At 40.5% G+C, this 17,955-nt stretch overlaps 1 protein-coding gene across 2 annotated transcripts in view; it reads left to right on the forward strand.

Moving 5' to 3' along the window:
- Window positions 1–17,955, forward strand: part of UGGT1 (UDP-glucose glycoprotein glucosyltransferase 1) — a 43,852-nt gene that overhangs the window by 20,863 nt on the left and 5,034 nt on the right. Inside the window, exons 21-40 of one of the 2 annotated variants that reach the window (XM_083443446.1) lie at window positions 2,743–2,766; window positions 3,266–3,360; window positions 3,852–4,058; window positions 4,195–4,326; window positions 6,638–6,768; window positions 7,275–7,370; window positions 7,973–8,075; window positions 8,592–8,671; window positions 9,504–9,693; window positions 10,242–10,400; window positions 10,745–10,830; window positions 11,211–11,295; window positions 12,648–12,736; window positions 13,192–13,296; window positions 13,698–13,782; window positions 14,213–14,395; window positions 14,954–15,114; window positions 15,580–15,694; window positions 16,662–16,778; window positions 17,556–17,724. In XM_083443446.1, coding sequence (XP_083299572.1) covers window positions 2,743–2,766; window positions 3,266–3,360; window positions 3,852–4,058; window positions 4,195–4,326; window positions 6,638–6,768; window positions 7,275–7,370; window positions 7,973–8,075; window positions 8,592–8,671; window positions 9,504–9,693; window positions 10,242–10,400; window positions 10,745–10,830; window positions 11,211–11,295; window positions 12,648–12,736; window positions 13,192–13,296; window positions 13,698–13,782; window positions 14,213–14,395; window positions 14,954–15,114; window positions 15,580–15,694; window positions 16,662–16,778; window positions 17,556–17,724 — 2,412 coding nt within the window. The remainder of the gene's footprint in view (window positions 1–2,742; window positions 2,767–3,265; window positions 3,361–3,851; window positions 4,059–4,194; window positions 4,327–6,637; window positions 6,769–7,274; window positions 7,371–7,972; window positions 8,076–8,591; window positions 8,672–9,503; window positions 9,694–10,241; window positions 10,401–10,744; window positions 10,831–11,210; window positions 11,296–12,647; window positions 12,737–13,191; window positions 13,297–13,697; window positions 13,783–14,212; window positions 14,396–14,953; window positions 15,115–15,579; window positions 15,695–16,661; window positions 16,779–17,555; window positions 17,725–17,955) is intronic. The other variant, XM_083443445.1, reaches the window with a different exon arrangement.

Here is a 17,955-nt window from a genome sequence, read left to right on the forward strand (position 1 = left end):
GCTCCCTGATATGCTAGTTTATTACTCACAGAGCGTATTTTCTACCACCTTGCAGAGCAACCTTCTGTGCTGGCTGGGGCTAATGGAAATTATCATTTAAAACAGGCATGGCCAAACTTGGTCCTCTAGATGTTTTGGGACTACAACTCCCATCATCCCTAGCTAACAGGACCAGTAGTCAGGGATGATGGGAACTGTGGTCCCAAAACATCTGGAGGGCCAAGTTTGGCCATGCCTGATCTAAAACATCTGGAGCGCAGCAGGTTGCAAAGACTTTCAGAGTCTCCTTTTCTCTTGCATTTGCTGTGTAGACCCAACAGTAGTCAAATGCTAGTCTTGTTTATTGGGAAATGTTAGCTTGGAACTTCACCATTTAATTTCACTTAGTTTATTAATGTATATGGATATATGAGCAATATGTTTCCTTATAGAAAATGGAAGTGTTAATTGCTTTTGAAAATAGCCCAATAGCAGCCAATGGTAGTTGGTAATTGCTGGGCTTAGAATAGTATTGCAGCTGTTGCTAAGACATTTTAAAACACACCCACCCACCCACCCTAAAATCACTAATTCTTCACTTCGTTACCACATTTCTTATTTATTGCTTAACAATAAAAGACTACAAGTTAACTGAATATATGCCAAAGGAGCATATATTGGGAAAAATGGGATGAAATATAGTGCTATTGCAATTCTGCATATATGTGTAAGTTATTACTTTGGGCTTTTATAGCCATTATGGGCTTTTTTTGGTTTGGATTTTCATATAAAATTGTCAAATCAAGGCTTTATTCTGATTTATTATGCCTTTGCAAACCATGCACAGCTTAGGTAATGAGTCTGGGAGAGAAGAGAGAGTCACATGCTCCCATCCTTAGCCCCTCTCTTCTGTCTCTCTGCTAAGGCCTATGTTGGCACCAACTTTAGCTACAGATAATGCGAACCAGAGATTGCTATTGACTGCGATTGAAGCCAATCTCAACAACCTGGTTAATATAAATCCTGAAAAAAATTCTCCTTGTTGTCCATAACCCTGGTGTAGTTGCAAGTAAGAGATGAAGAATTAGAGGAAGCATAAATATGTCAAATTCTGTGTTGGATTGTGTCTGTGGGCTTCAGCAATTCTTCTGAAGAAAGAGACTTCCTTGCTTCATTCTAGTGATGTACCACAAATATAGAACATGCTTCCTGTTTGATTTTGAACAGCACATGAAAACATTATTGATCCTCTCTGGCTTTTGATGTAGGAGTATCTAATGTGTTTGTTTTGTAGTGTGTGTGTGTGTGGTTTTATTTAGTTCTCTTCTATAAGTCACTTTGAATATAACAGCTAAGGAAGGGCACTTGAGACATTCTACAAAAGCTTAGTTTGGGGATTTTGTTTTGGTAGATTTATCAATGATTGACCAAGTCTTCTTGCCTGTCTAGGCTTTTAACACCAAAAACTTAAAAAAGGGGTAAACTAAACATTTTATCCATCATTAAGGAACCCGCTCGTTAAGACTCATTACTAGAGGTGCCCTTGGCCTCATCTAGAGCTGCCCTTGGTTTTTTGAATTGTTTCTGATATTGAGCTCCAACTATCTAGGTGAAAACCTTGGAATAGTCTGACCAGCAATCTGGAACCTTGTCCTACTTGGCAGGTTCTAATCTCCTCCTGTGGTGAAAATGTGGTTTTGGGTCCCCTTGCACAGCCACAGTTAGGCAACAGCTAAAGCCTCCCTGGAACCTTTAGAGTCTAAAGTTTAGATCCTGGCACTTATGGGCAAGTTTAATGTGTATTGTCTAGGTATGGTGATAAGAGCAGATAGTAGCTGGGCAGCTAGCTTTAGGTTCGTTTAAATGAGACAACCTGACTTCAGGCCTTGGTTTGTTACAGAAAATGTTCTTGTCACACTAGTGGATCATCTTTGTTGCAAGGTAGCATGGGGCACTGTGCGCCTGTTCATTTTCCAGTACCCCTCAATGACTTAATATCAACCATGCTATCCTCCTGGTGGGATTGGAAATGCACACAACTTTTACAGTCCCACTTAGCCTGTTGGGTAGTTCTCAGAAGGCAGTGCTGGGGAGCGCTTATGGGATGGGATAGGGTTCTATTCTGTCACCCATGCTTTTTGATAACTACATAAAATCAGTGTGAGAAATGTGGTAGAGATTTTGACTTCAGTATCTTCAGTATACAGTATGCATCTTGCACAGGGGTTATAGAGCGTATATGCAAAAACGTGTATAGTCAAACCATCCCCATGAAACTGCCCCTGCGCAAGCAATCTTACCTTCTAGAGCAGGGGTAGGCAACCTAAGGCCCGGGGGCCAGTTGTGGCCCAACTGCCTTCTCAATAAGCCCTGTTATTGATAATTAACACCTGCCATCATGATTCACTCCTTGTGAACATACAGCTAAAGACTAGAGCTGTCTTTGAAAACTGGAGGTATTTGGAAAATCATGTGTCATATAGGATCTTGTCAGGTGTGTCAACTAGGCTTCAGTGTGAAGAGGTCAAGGCATGACAGATCCATTTCATTTGGAAGGGGTGCATGACTTCTGAAAATTAGAGAAATAACTAGAGATGTTGTGGTTTCCTATTGCTGGAAATGAATTAATTCATAGTTGCCTCTGACATTAGTCACTGTTTACAAGGGTCATGCATACCCTGCTGTGGCTGTTGGGTACTTGCAAGGTCTATTCTGTAAACTAATTATATCTTTTCCCACTCTTTCCTGTTTTACTTCTGTCAGGCATGTCCTCCAAGGAAATTTATGGTAATGAGCTTGAGTGCATTTCTTTCCTTTTTTGCATTACTAATTTAAATACATTAAATCATGCTCAGAGCCCTTAGTTATTGACCTTAGAATCTGTAGGGAATGAAAAATAGATGCATGTTTTAAAATGTTTCCAGAAATATAATTTGAGTCCACACTAAAAAGTTTTGTTTATTTGCTAACAGGAAAACTTCAGTTGCTTAAATATTCTTTGATAAAAAGAATAAAAATCTTAAATTATAGCTAAATAAACCCCAGATAATAAACAGAATTATGCATGTGCCTTATTTTGTGTACCTTAAAAGATAAACTTAATTTTAACAGAGATATATACACATGCTGTTACCCTTGATAAATACTAATACCATTGGGATCTTTTTGTATCTTGCCTGAATGACTTTTCGAAACACTGCATGTGCCCAGGTTGAAATGGAAATGCACATTATGATATTATCAACTTCAATTTTCTTTCTTGAATGTGTTGTTGTTCCTTTTACAGATGATTCTTTTGTTAGACCAGTGACTTTCTGGATTGTGGGAGACTTTGACAAGCCGTCTGGAAGACAGCTTTTGTATGATGCTATCAAACACCAGGTATGTAGTGGCCTTTGTTGAAGAAGGGAAGGAAGGGAAGCAGTATTGTCAGTATACCTGGGGAACTGAGCTACACCACCTGATTGTTTTTTGTGCCTTTGAGGGACAGGTATGACTAATTGCTAGGCTCTCTGTGTTTAAAGGAAGAGTAACCAATTGTTCTTTCATACCACCATGCCTTGCTGCACCCTAAGATCTGAGTGCTGGAGAGGAGGAAGCCATAATCCTTGGCTTAGCATTATGTTTCAGCCAGGGTTTCAGCTTTGTTTTCTCGTAGCAAAGAAAAATAGATAAGCTGAGAACAAACTTTTGTTTATCGTGGTTTGTTTGCACAAACCCTCGTTCAACTATAGTGCTAAGCCCAGGGATGATGGTTTGTTTCTACCCAGCACAAGCAGGAAGCAGGCGTAATCAGCTTTCTTCTACATTTAAACACTGGCCTTCGGTGTTTGTACAAACTGTGTTCTAATGCACATTTTGTTTTTATGCAGAAATCCAGTAACCATGTCCGGATTGGCGTGATCAGCAACCCCAGTGAAGACCCAACCAGCAACAACACAATCATTGCTAGGGCTATATGGGCAGCCTTACAGACGCAAACATCTAACAATGCCAAGAACTTCATCACAAAATTAGCCAAGGAAGAGAATGCAAAGATGCTGGAGGCTGGAGCTGATATTACGGAATTTGCTGTTGGAGTAAGTACAAGCTGGCTTTTGCTGTGAGGTGGTGCACTAGTAAAATGGAGCAGCAGTACCCATTTCTATTTTTTAATTTACAGCTTTCCTGTCTTGTCTCTGAACTTACTTTTACTCAGGGTCTCTTTTCTTTCAGGGTATGGATATTGATATTTTCAAGGAAGCCTTTGACTCTCCTAAAGTGGATTTTGTTCTTTCACATACCATGTACTCCAGGGATGTTCTTAAACTGAAAAAAGGGCAGAGGGCAGTGATCAGCAATGGCAGGGTAAGCTGGATTCCCCCCCCCCCCGCAAAGAGAGCTGTTTCACTTCCAGGAAAATGTTTTGACATGCTTAGCCCGCCTAATTCTCCACACTTGAGGGAGTTGAGAATTTTAACTTTGCATATTAGTCAATAAAAATAATGGGATCCAGTCTTTTGACCTGAGATGTGTTGGAAAATTAGTTGGAGCTGAAAATTACCAGTACATGATAGGTCTTTGTTTAGGGTGGCATTAATAGCTGGGTTCACTTTACTTTCATTGAGCTACTCCCCATATGTTGTTTTAAGTCCTGTAATGGAAGGCCCCCAAAAGGTTGAATGTTGTATTACATAGAAGTATATGATTTCATACTATGGGGAAATGAACATACTGTATTTTTCGCTCTATAAGACGCACCAGACCACAAGACGCACCTAGTTTTTGGAGGAGGAAAACAAGAAAAAAAAAAATTCTGAATCTCAGAAGCCAGAACAGCAAGAGGGATTGCTGCACAATGAAAGCAGCAATCCCTCTTGCTGTTCTGGCTTCTGGGATAGCTGCACAGCCTGCATTCACTCCATAAGATGCACACACATTTCCCCTTACTTTTTAGGAGGGAAAAAGTGAGTCTTACAGAACAAAAAATACTGTAGTTTTCCATATATTTGAGTAATGTATCTTGGAGCCTGGATTTTTATTGTTTACACCTGTTTATCCTAATAAGCCCCCAACCTTTTGTGTGTGTGTGTGTGTGTGTGTGTGAAAGCCACCTTGAATAATTAACAGCAGCATTCAGCTTCTCAGAATGAAACACTTTCCCACAGCAGTCCTCTGGGAATGCATAACTAATGGATCCAAAGAGCACTTTGGTGGCTGTTCTAATGTACTGCATTTGTCTTAGCAGTAAGAATAAAAAGGCAGCAATGTCAATTATAAGCAGTCTATTTTGCTTTCCCTGGAATTCGGTTTTTCTTAACTGATTGGCAGTGAAATGGTTTTGATCATACGAGTTTGTGTGAGTTTTTTGAAAATTTGCTTCCTTGCCATATTTATATAATACTTTTCAGTCTATCAAAGCCCCCAGGGCTTCTGACAATATCTGTACTTTAAAAAAAAACTTTTCAAAAAAACAACAACAACCAGACAATAAATAAGAATGCATTATCTGGGCCCACAAACCCTTTGAAAAGGCAACATTTCCAGTAGGTTTTGAAATTCTGAAACGACAGAAGTGTCATGCGTTCCAAGTTCTCAATAGGGTTCTGGATAGGGTTGCCGTTCCCTGGAAGGAGCAGATTCATAACTTGGGTATATTCCTGGATCCAACATGGACACTTGAGACTCTGGTGGTCTTGAGGGCTAGGAGTGCCTACTTCCAGCTACAACCATTTGCCGGCTATGGCCACTCTTGACAGAGATGACTTGGCCATGGTACTCTATGCTCTAGTAACTTCCAGTTCGGATTGGAATGCAGTTTATGTGGGGCTACTACCCTTGAAGACTATTTGGAAATATCAACAGGTTCACAATAAAGCAACCAAATTACTGGACGAGGTTGCTTTTAGAACTCATGTAACTGCTGTTTTAAAACAGCTGCACTGGCTGCCGGTTAGTTTCTGGGCCCAATTTAGGGTGCTCATGCTAGTGTTTAAAACCTTAAATGACTTAGGCCCCAAAGACATTTGGCAGGGAGTAAGACAAAGATGGCCTGGGAGAGGGCGTTCTCTGTGACAGCCCTAAGTTGTAGAATTCTCTCCCCACAGTGGTGTGTCTTGTCACCCTTGCTGTACAGCTTTCAGCAAATGCTCATCTCTTTGGCCTTCAACACTTGAGATCTTTGTTTTCAGCATCCATTCTATCCCTGTGACTATAATTTGTTTTAAGCCTTTTTAATACTGAATTTTAAATTATTGTAACCTATCCCAGACCTGCTGGTGAAGGGTGTGTAATAAATTTAATAATAGTAGCAGTAGCAGCAGCAGCAGCAGTAGTAGTAGAAAAGCACAAATATACTTCTCGCAGGAGCGCATTACAGAGCCTTTGAGGCAGCACCAAAATGGCCCAGTCTTGTGTGAACACTTCACTTTCATGAAGTGAAAGCAAGACCTCAGATGTTGACCTGATTGGGAAGGTTCATATGGTAGGAAGCAATTGACACAGTTGCTAGTGCAATGATGGACAATGAGAACTTTCAAAGTAGTGAATATTTGACTGGTTAAATTCTGAACAGTAATATGAGTTGGGGGTGAGTAATTATGGTCCCGCCACAGTTTTCTTCACTTTCCTTGACTGTCTTACTGCTCTAATGCAACCTAATTTTCCACTTTATCTTTAGATCATTGGGCCATTGGAAGATGGTGAGCTTTTTAACCAGGATGACTTTCACTTGCTGGAGAATATTATTTTAAAGACTTCTGGGCAGAAAATAAAATCTCACGTTCAGGAGCTAGGAGTGGAGGAAGATCTGTAAGTAAAAATGAGCCAATGACAAACAGTTTGAAAATTGGGGATTCCATTTGTTCATTTGGTTTCTATAAGTAGGAACAGAGTAGATGAGGGAGATTATTTTATTTTTGTACTAGTACAAAATACCAGTTTTTAGGTTCCAAGTAAGTTCTCATAATGGGCTGGATTCCATGAACCGAGGGCAGACTTCCTCTTGCAGAACAAGGCCTTTCTGCCTTTCCCCTCCCAAGCCGCATTTGAAGACTGGGAAACCTTCAGTTGGGGTTTGCAGCATTGGAGTGGGGGGGGGGGGAGGGTTATATTCACAGAAGTAGGCTACTCTTGTGCAAGTACAAAGGCAGGGTCATTCTAATTGTGCATGACACTGCTGGATCCAAACTAGTTACTATTTTATCTTTTGCTAAAGCATCTAGTGTATCTTTAACTTCCATATTAAAAATATCACTTGATTAGGCCATTTTAGCATGGAAAGCAAATATTTGAGCAGATGGATTTTTTCTCTGTAGTGCAAGTGATCTTGTAATGAAGGTGGATGCTCTTCTGTCTGCTCAACCAAAAGGAGAGGCAAGAATTGAATACCACTTCTTTGAGGACCGATACAGGTAAATATATGGATATAGATATTCTACTTTTATGTATATGGGTTATGTAAATTCGCTTTCTCTATAATCTTCAAAAAGCTTCACATTAACTTGGTTTTTTTTTATTTGCTAGAATTAGAGAATGCTAATACATCATTTGGGATGTAAGACTAAATAGGAAATTGGTTGCTTCTCCCTATGCATTGACAATTCAATCTCTGTTTACAGAAGGCATTGATGAATATATTATGCACTTCTTGGTGGGATTGGGGGTAGGCTTTGCTTATTTTTTATTGGATTTGATATCCTGCCTTTCGCTCCCTTTAAGGAGTTTCAAAGCGACTAACATTCTCCTTTCCCTTCCTCCCCCACAACAAACACTCTGTGAGGTGAGTGGGGCTGAGAGACTTCAGAGAAGTGTGACTAGCCCAAGGTCACCCAGCAGCTGCATGTGGAGGAGCGGGGACGCGAACCCGGTTCCCCAGATTACGAGACTACCGCTCCTAACCACTACACCACACTGGCTCTAATATATTTTAATATTATATTTATATCTTACATTTCTCTCATGGGCTAAAACATAACATGCATATGTCAGTTTGTATTTTTTTCTTTTTCTTTAGCGCAATTAAATTAAGACCAAAGGAAGGAGAGACGTATTTTGACGTTGTGGCTGTTGTGGACCCTGCTACCAGAGATGCACAAAGACTTGCTCCACTACTAATGGTGTGAATATATTATTTGCAGTATAACCAGTAGCTGAAGAATGTTCCATAAAATGCCAAGCATTACCTTTCCTAATCTTGATATATAAGGTTGTTTTCATCACTCTTGAAAACACATTGCCTTTTGTGTAAAGCTTAATATCCAGAACTTTAAGTTGTTTTACATTGGAAAGTAATTATTATCAATATGGAGAAGACTAAAACATTTAAGGTGGTTATTTAAATAAAATATAACCTGTTTAATGGGAACCTTAGCTCATCATGTAACAAGATTTTATGTTTCTCCCCTCTAATCTCTTCCTTTTAAAAATCGATCCTTCTAACCTTTCTCTTTCATCCCAGATAGTTTCTAAATAACCTTAGTGTGGCTGCTGCACAGAAAGTTATCTGAGCATTTCAGCTTTAGCTAGCCAATAGAAAGAGACAAATTTGCAGATATAGGATAGGTAGGGCATTGCAAGAAATGTACACAATTAGCTGTGAATTTAACTTTCTATGTCCCTTGTTTTGTTTTAAGGTATTGAACAAACTAATAAACATGAACCTCAGAGTTTTTATGAATTGCCAGTCCAAACTCTCTGACATGCCTTTGAAAAGGTGAGGAATGGCTAAATTTATAAAATGTAATTAAGTGGGAAGCAAAACTACACTGCTTATTAAAAATACTGTAAGTTTGCCTCTTGATGCTACTGTTAGAAAACTGTAGATTCAAACTGTGTGGGCAGGGCTGTGTGAGCTTCAAGAGAGTTGATGTGTGATTTCCATATTGGAAGGAATATTGCCTCCACGTAAATCTTAGGCTTCATTACAGTGATAAAAGCCATCCTATGTTCTGTCAGCTTTGTAGTAGATTTGCAGAAATTGCAAAAATTAATCTGGTGTAATTTAGGTTCATGCAGTGGGGTAGGGACTTTTCAGGTTGCAGTTTTTTGTGCACAATGGAATGCCAATCCGGAGGGTCCACTGACCTTCAGGATGGCATTTCAGGAGATACATGAGGCTGCTGAAAGAGAGTGAAGTTTCTGACTCATTTCGGTCTTCTACTTTCTGTTGCTTTGGTGGTGTTGCTAACATAGGAATTCAATTCCCTATTTTATGCCCCAGTCATTGTTTTGCTTTTAATAGAAGCACAGAAAGGTGAAGAAAGGAATGAGTAATATGAGAGGAGCATAGTTTTTAAAAATGCTTGGCTTGAGTTTTGTTAGGAAAATGAAAAGCTGAGGCACATCTTCAAGCACCAGAACCTAGAAGGTTGTTTGCTTGTGGGGTTCCAACAGTATGCTTTTTCAAAGCCATGTATCTTAAATGCTAGGCATGCAGAGGCTATCAAGGTTACAGATTTGAAAGGCATAACATAAAGACAATTGACTGTGACACCTGCAGGGTTTGAGATTAAAACATTCTGATACTTGTCATTTTTAAATTTTAGTTTTTATCGCTACGTTTTGGAGCCAGAAATAACTTTCAGTGCAGAGAAGCTCTTCGTTCCTGGCCCAGTAGCCAAATTCTTGGATATGCCCCAGTCCCCCTTGTTTACTTTGAATCTAAACACGCCTGAGAGCTGGATGGTGGAGTCAGTAAGGACACCATATGATCTTGACAACATTTATTTAGCGGAGGTAAGTCCAGTCAATGTGTGTGTCCCAATCTGAAGAGGAGGGTTCGTTTCAGAATTTATAATACTACTACTAGTAATTATAATAAATAAAAATATTTATACCCCATGCATCTGGCTGGGTTGCAAACAAAACCATTTAATCAACTTTAGCCTTAATCACAGGTTAAAACTGCTCTGATTAACTGGTGCGGCTAAATTTGGAGAGCAAACTGCACAAACACACTCCTCCCTTTGCCAAATGTTGTTTGCTTGTTTGCTTGTTTCAGGGCAGACCACTGTGCCTTGCCTGATAGCAGCGAGAACCACAAGCAACTGAAGCCAGTTGTGCTCAGTTGAAATCAGTGCAGATCATTTTCTTGCATGAGGTTTCCCCATCATGCATATGGGAGTTCTTATTAATAAGCCATTTTGCCTCTGTTGTATTACTTTTAAGACAGGGGTGGGGGTCCTGGGGGTCTCCAGGTGCTCTTGGACTTTATTTGCCACCAGCCTCAGCTTTTACCTTGTTATGTTTTTTGACTGCTTAAAAATGTGTTTTCTTTTTCCCAGGTGGAGAGTGTTGTGGCAGCCGAGTATGAGTTAGAGCACCTCCTTTTGGAAGGGCACTGCTACGATATCACAACAGGGCAGCCCCCGCGAGGGCTCCAGTTCACACTGGGAACATCAACAAACCCCGTGGTTGTCGACACCATTGTTATGGCCAATTTAGTAAGTGACTATATTCCTTGCTGAATTAAAGTGGAAAACCTGTTGAAACAGATCTGAGTGCTCCAATTGGCCACTCAAGTGACTTATGCTTTTAATATGGGAAAGAGGCAAGCCTAAATTTTCTGGTGTTGGAAGTGCCTAATTCCTAAGGTCTAACTTGAACGCAGAGTTAACAGAGCTTCTTTTCTGATTGTGCGTTGGCCATCATATTCTTGAGAGCTAGTTTGCTGTGTAACCACTGCTAATTAAGGGAAGCATTTTATTCTCTCTTATCTTGATGTGATGCTCAGTACTAAGCAAGTTATCTATCACTGGTATTTGTCTTTTCTCTTTTCCCTTCACAGGGCTACTTCCAGCTGAAAGCCAATCCTGGTTCCTGGTTTCTGAGACTTAGAAAGGGAAGGTCTGATGATATCTACAGAATTTACAGGTGAGGTGGTAAAAAGCATTACTCTTGGGTTTGTATGTTTTTGGTTAAAATCCATTTGGGCTAGTATGGTCTTTCAGCATGGCATTGGTTGTGTTGAGGAGGGTTTTTTTCTCTCTTACTTGGCAATACACATGAGTTCACATCTGGGTTCTCTTCACCTCCCTCAGCTAACAAATTAGGAATTGTGTGAAATGTGTTTCATGTTTTCAGTTTATCTTTCTTTCTGAAATACTTGAGAGGCGTACTGTGAAGGAAAAGCATTGTTTAATATAGGTCCATGATGAAAACTAGGAAAGAATTAGCAGAACTAGTAACAAAGCAGCACTCCTCCTACAGTGATTATTGAGCTAATTTAATTGAATTATTCTGATCAATTTTAGCCACGATGGTACAGATTCTCCACCAGATGCCAGCGATGTTGTTGTTGTTATCAACAACTTCAAGAGCAAAATTATTAAAGTGAAGGTGAGTTTGAAAAGGACACAATAAAAGTAGTAATTACAGCAACATTTGTTTAAATGCACACACACACTCACCGCATATTTATAAAAAATATGACAATGTTTGCCCTCCTATAGAGGGCTTTCTGGACAAAACAGAGAAATGCAATCCTTTAAAGTTTCGGGTAAGTTAGGAGGTGGGACAACATCTGAATAATCATCCAAGCTGCATAATGCAATACCTTTTACTAGAATTTATACTTCCCAGCTTATGAGAAGAGTAAAAGGAAGCTTCATTTGGCTCCTTATGTGTCTATTAGGTAGGAGCATCTGCCCTACAAATGCTCTCCCAGCTCACAGAATTGGATGCTGATGTGGAGAAGGGGTCACTGGAAACAAACTTTTCACACATCCCATGAACAGGAGAGAGTAGGGAAAGATGCAACCTTAAGGGTGGCTTATATGTATAGAACTATACACTGCATAAAGGGACGCGGGTGGCGCTGTGGGTTAAAGCCTCAGCACCTAGGGCTTGCCGATCGAAAGGTCGGCGGTTCGAATCCCCGCGGCGGGGTGCGCTCCCGTTGTTCGGTCCCAGCGCCTGCCAACCTAGCAGTTCGAAAGCACTCCCGGGTGCAAGTAGCTAAATAGGGACCGCTTACTAGCGGGAAGGTAAACGGCGTTTCCGTGTGCGGCTCTGGCTCGCCAGAGCAGCGATGTCACGCTGGCCACATGACCCGGAAGTGTCTCCGGACAGCACTGACCCCCGGCCTCTTGAATGAGATGGGCGCACAACCCTAGAGTCTGTCAAGACTGGCCCGTACGGGCAGGGGTACCTTTACCTTTACCTATACACTGCATATCCTAGAATATATTTAATAACCTTTTGTGTTTGAATATAGTTGCCAAACCTGCATTTCTGAGTTTACTTGTATACATCAAGGATGGGGAGACTGTGGCCCTCCAGGTGATGGCTTCCAACTCCCTTCAGCCCGAGCTGATCAGGGATGAAAGGCTCTGCAGTCCTGGAGGCCACGGGTTCCCCACCCCTGACAAATATTAAAGAGGAAGTGCACCCACCTTTTCTTCTAGTATTTCTCACCATGTGAGGTAATCTGAAAGTGATATTGTAGGAGATGCAGTTTACTCGAATTGAATGTTTCACCTTTCCTTCAAGCCCAAAGAGCTAGCTGGAATTTCACTTTGAGATTTCTTAGTCAAACATATCTCCCTGCCCCTCAAGGTGTCATTGTGTACAATTTACTTGGTAGTTCTAATTGGGGGGGGGGGGGGACACAAAATGTATCTAGCCAGATGGTGTTTCAAAAGAAGCTTTTAGTAAGAAGCTTAAGCTAATTCACTGTTCTTTCTTCACAGGTTCAGAAGAAATTGGATATGCTGAATGAAGATTTGCTAAGTGATGGAACAAACGAAAACGAATCTGGATTTTGGGAATCTCTTAAATGGTGAGCATGGCTATCTTGTACCTCATTGCCCTTCAGGTTTGCTAACCTGAAAGATTCCTTGATACTTGTAGCTGCTACAAAATATATATAATCCTGATGTGTCTTGTTATAATTAAGTACCATATCACTAAATTTAGAGTACTTTTTATTTTTTTTATTAAGAATGACTTGATGCCAGCCTTTCATAGGAGTAGGTATTGATTTGCCACTAAATCAAGTGTGAATAAATTTGAGAAGTGTTGTAATGCTGTCTGCAGAATAGTTTGTTGTTTTTTAAGCAAGTCTGATAAACGTTTGGTGGCAGGGGCTTCCATTGGAAAGTTCTATGAGATCAACATATTTGTTTTTGAATGGAATGTTGGTTAGGTGGAGAATATAGAGTGGAAGTGTAAACCTGGCTGTCTTATGTGATGTTGCAGTATAAACATTGCTCTCCCCCCCCCTTCCTTTTTAAGGGGCTTCACGGGCGGACAGAAGAAAGAAGAGGTGAAGCAGGAAAAGGACGATGTGATCAACATATTTTCTGTGGCATCAGGGCATCTATATGAGAGATTTCTCCGGTTAGTCTAGAATCAGTAGTGCATAACTCAAATTGAGACCCTTCGGGTCTCTTCCAACTCTATGGTTCTGTGTACCTGGAATATAAGACCATATATGTAAAAACCTTGTGGTCCCGTCCCCCCCCAATATGAATATAGCCATAATGCAGCACCAAAAAAACCACAAAACTTGCCTTATGGTATGTATGATTAAGATACAATTTTTCAGTTGGTCAAAGTATGCTGATATAGCAAGGGTCATATAATATTGATCTTCTCGTGGTGCCATCAGTAATTTCATGAATACAAATTGCCTGAAGGAGCGAGATGTGAGAGGAGGACACTGTAGGCTGCTAATTTGGGTTAGCTCTAGATTTATTTATTTATTTTAAATCAGCTTTGCCTGTCTATTGCCGTAACAGGATAATGATGCTATCTGTGCTGAAACACACACAAACTCCAGTGAAGTTCTGGTTCCTGAAGAACTATTTGTCACCTACGTTTAAGGTTTGTTGTAAGAACTTGCTTCATATTTTCTTTGTTGGAAGCCCGAAGCTTCACAGCCACTCTCCCTCTGCTATGTCTGTTTCTGTGTATCTTCAAGCTACTTGCACATGCACCTTTATCATTGAGAGATTAGTAGTAGTAATTTTATTTATTAAATTTCTTAAGTTGTTTTCTCAAAAACAAGACCCCAGCCAATTCAGAAAACATTTAAAATATACAAGAGACAATAGATGCTTGCTGTCGTGTTTATATCCTGCTCTTCCTCCCAAAGCAGCCCAGAGTGGCATCATCTAATAATATGACTACTAAATATCTGGTTCCTTTAAGGTTTTTATTGGGTTTTGTTTTTGTGTTTCTATCAGAATAAAGTACTTTAAATATCATTTTGTATCAGAAACTGTCGGTACCACAAAGCATTCTTTTGTTCCAGGAATTCATCCCATATATGGCTGAAAAATACAATTTCCAGTATGAACTAGTCCAGTACAAATGGCCACGATGGCTTCACCAGCAAACAGAGAAGCAGCGCATCATCTGGGGCTACAAAATTCTTTTTCTGGATGTGCTGTTCCCCCTTGCTGTTGATAAATTCCTGTTTGTAGATGCTGACCAGGTAAGTGGTCTTCAAGCTTCAAAAATTACCAGGTCAGTGCCATACATCTTTGCTGGCATGTGCAAGAGGGTACTCTCAGAAAAGTGCAGTAAAATGGAGAAATTAGCAGCCAGGGAATAAATGCTCTGGGAGGCAAAACACAGCAAGTCTTGTGCCTTCAGCAGATGTTAGGCCTATCCCATATCTCTACTACACCTGCTTGTTGCTGATTGCTCTTTCTCCCTACCCAGAGCCCATGTTAGGATGGTGGAAGGAGGGCTGTACAGTTCCCAGGAGGAGGGAAGGAAGAGTTCATTGTCATCTTGGGTCATGTTCAGTACAGAGGAACAGAGGGCAGATCCTGATTTGGTAAAGCGGGTCTGGCGTTGTTCCCATCTATGGCAATGGCCTTGGTAGTGGAGATGAGAGCGAAGTTGAGAAGCCAGGACTGTCATGTGTGTGTCACCTGTCAATCTTGATGGGCCTTTAGTTAATAACTCTCATAACTTTTGGAGGTTGTAGTCCCACATTCTCAGCAGAACTGAAATTGAAAGTGGGGTATGAACGGCTTTTCTTTAGATTGTGCGTACAGACCTCAAGGAGCTAAGAGACTTCAACTTGGACGGGGCCCCTTACGGTTACACACCGTTCTGTGAAAGTCGCAGAGAGATGGACGGATACAGATTCTGGAAGTCAGGATACTGGGCAAGTCACTTGGCAGGAAGAAAATACCACATCAGGTGATACATGTTTGTTGTTTCTGATACTGTGCTGCTGTTTGCTTCTGCTTTTTTTTATAGTACTACTTGAAAGCGCTGCATCATCCAACTGCTGCTGTCTAGTGTTGGTGACATGGTGTTGAAAACGTGTTTGTGTGTAGGATTTGTGCCTCTTGTATTGGAAGTTCCATCACAAAATGAAGAGTGTCCATTTGACATTTTAGACAATAGTAGTCTATTTCTTGTATGCTTTCCTTTTATAGACACAAAATCTTCATTGTCATAGGTTAATTTACCATAAGATATATGGGTTTACCTTTGACAGTAACAAATGCAAATAGATTAATGTGATGCATTCTGTTTTTTTAGAACATTCATCCAATTTGCCTGCTTGTGATATATTTATTTTGAGAATCTTATCTGTGCATTTTGCATTTTACCTCTGAAGGTAGCAGTCAGTGAAACAGTTGCTCTCTTTGTTCTTAGTGCTCTCTATGTTGTGGATTTGAAGAAGTTCCGGAAGATAGCTGCTGGGGATCGGCTTAGAGGACAATATCAAGGCCTGAGCCAGGATCCCAACAGTCTCTCCAACCTTGATCAGGTACTTGTTATGCTTTCATTACAGTTTTGTGTTTTTAAAAATAATTTTAAACAACTTAATTTTTAAGGCATCTGCAGAATTCCATCTTTTGGAAAGCTGCAGGGTCAGCACATAGGTACCGTATTTTTCGCTCTATAAGACGCACCAGACCACAAGACGCACCTAGTTTTTGGAGGAGGAAAACAAGAAAAAAAATATTCTGAATCTCAGAAGCCAGAACAGCAAGAGGGATCGCTGTGCAGTGAAAGCAGCAATCCCTCTTGCTGTTCCGGCTTCTGTGATAGCTGTGCAGCCTGCATTCGCTCCATAAGACGCACACACATTTCCCCTTACTTTTTAGGAGGGAAAAAGTGAGTCTATAGAGCAAAAAGTACGGTAATTAAGATGGGTGCTTGATGGCGGGAGGACATATATTGAGGTTGGTATGGAGGCAAAAGAGGACACATAAAGCACTAGTGGCAGGTGAATGGCCAAGTGGAACTCAATATCCATAAACTGAAGGGACCTTCTGTGGCATGTAGGCTCTAGGACTGGTGTGAGAACCAAGTGTATCAGTTGTGGGACAGGAGGAAACGTGGTCACTTAGATGGAACTAGAGCTCTTTGCTTTTAAAAGCCAATAATTTATGGTTTGATAGTTGCCAGGCTTGAAAAAGAAAAACAGCTAGATACTGTGGGCTTACAAATTCTCATTCTGTCCAATGTCTTCATGTTGTTATAACTGTAATCCATCATTCTTGTCTCTTCTTCATGAATCTTTTATGGTCTGAAAACCACATGGGGTGATCTCAGCTAGATTTGTGTTCCAGCGTATAATTTTTTTTGGTCATGTTTTTGCTGTTAAAGTTTGGAGGGCTGTTTGTTTGTGTTCATGCTTGCTTTTCCAGGATTTCCTGTGCCTGCACTATTCTTAGTTTTCATATGATTACTGGGTTAAAAGAACTGCAATTTTGTTTTCCTTCCAACAGGACTTGCCAAACAACATGATCCATCAGGTGCCCATTAAATCACTCCCGCAAGAGTGGCTTTGGTGTGAAACGTGGTGCGATGATGCTTCAAAGAAAAGAGCAAAAACCATTGATCTGGTAAGACTCCTTTGTACACAATGAAGCAGGAAGGGGCACATGCCACATTTCAGTAAGATTTCAGTGTGTTTAAATTCTGTAATTTTATCACAGCAGTAAGGATACTTTCTCTAGCTTTCCTGCTTTCATATTTTTTCAAAGAAAAACTTCATCAGTTAAATAAGGGGTGTGTGTGTGTGTTGTGTTCAGATTTTGCATTCCCAGGAGGTAATTTAATCTCCAAAGACTGGCCTGGGGACCAAAAGCATCAATTATGACCTCTTAGTAAAGTTGTTGCCTTCTGGCAGTGAGTGCTTCACAATTGTGGACCATATGCAACCTGGCATAGCAATTCATATGTATGAAACTATGTTCAGGGATCTCAGACCCATCCCCTAAATTTTGTGGAACTCTACAGTGTTTAAATTGGAAAAACTGCAACCGTTGATAGTGGCCTGGTTCGCATATCACATTAAACCATATTTAAATACAAGCTATGGTTTAATTTAGTAACAAAGGTTTGTTTGGAGAGAAATAAACCACAAGCTCAAGCCCAGACTCTGACTTGCTTCCCAGAACGCCAGGTATTCCTATTAAACCATAGTTTGCTTTAACTATGGTTTTAACGTGGCATGTGAATCAGACCAATAACAGTGAAATTAAAATAGAATGAGCAGCATAGTTTCGCTGTCCAATCATATTCAGGGCTTGAGCTACACAGGCACTGTTCACTACGTTTTCCCTGTATGTATGAAAGGCCACAGATTTATTGGCAATGACTTATGTGTTGTGTTGCAGTGCAATAACCCAATGACCAAAGAGCCAAAGCTGCAGGCGGCAATGAGGATCGTCCCTGAGTGGCAGGACTACGATCAAGAAATTAAGCAGCTTTTTAGGCGTTTCCATGAAGAAAAAGAATCGGGAACGCTTTTTGAGACAAATGAAACTAAACCACAAAGTCGAGAAGGTAATTGGTTCCCCTCACACTGCTTTTAAGATGCAGCTGTTACCTGTACACTGAGGTCAGGTGTGCCTGCTGATGGAGTTGTCTGCCCGTTTCCTTAGACACAAAAGCTCAAATTGGACCATTTTAAGGCATAAATGCAGAAAATATACTATAGTGAGCCATTTAAACTTCAACCTGTGATAACTGACTATGCAGGTTTTATTGCCAAAGGTGAGACGTCTGCACTAGAAG

Source organism: Podarcis tiliguerta, assembly GCF_965153285.1.
Source record: "Podarcis tiliguerta genome assembly, chromosome: 5".
Taxonomy (NCBI): domain Eukaryota; kingdom Metazoa; phylum Chordata; class Lepidosauria; order Squamata; family Lacertidae; genus Podarcis; species Podarcis tiliguerta.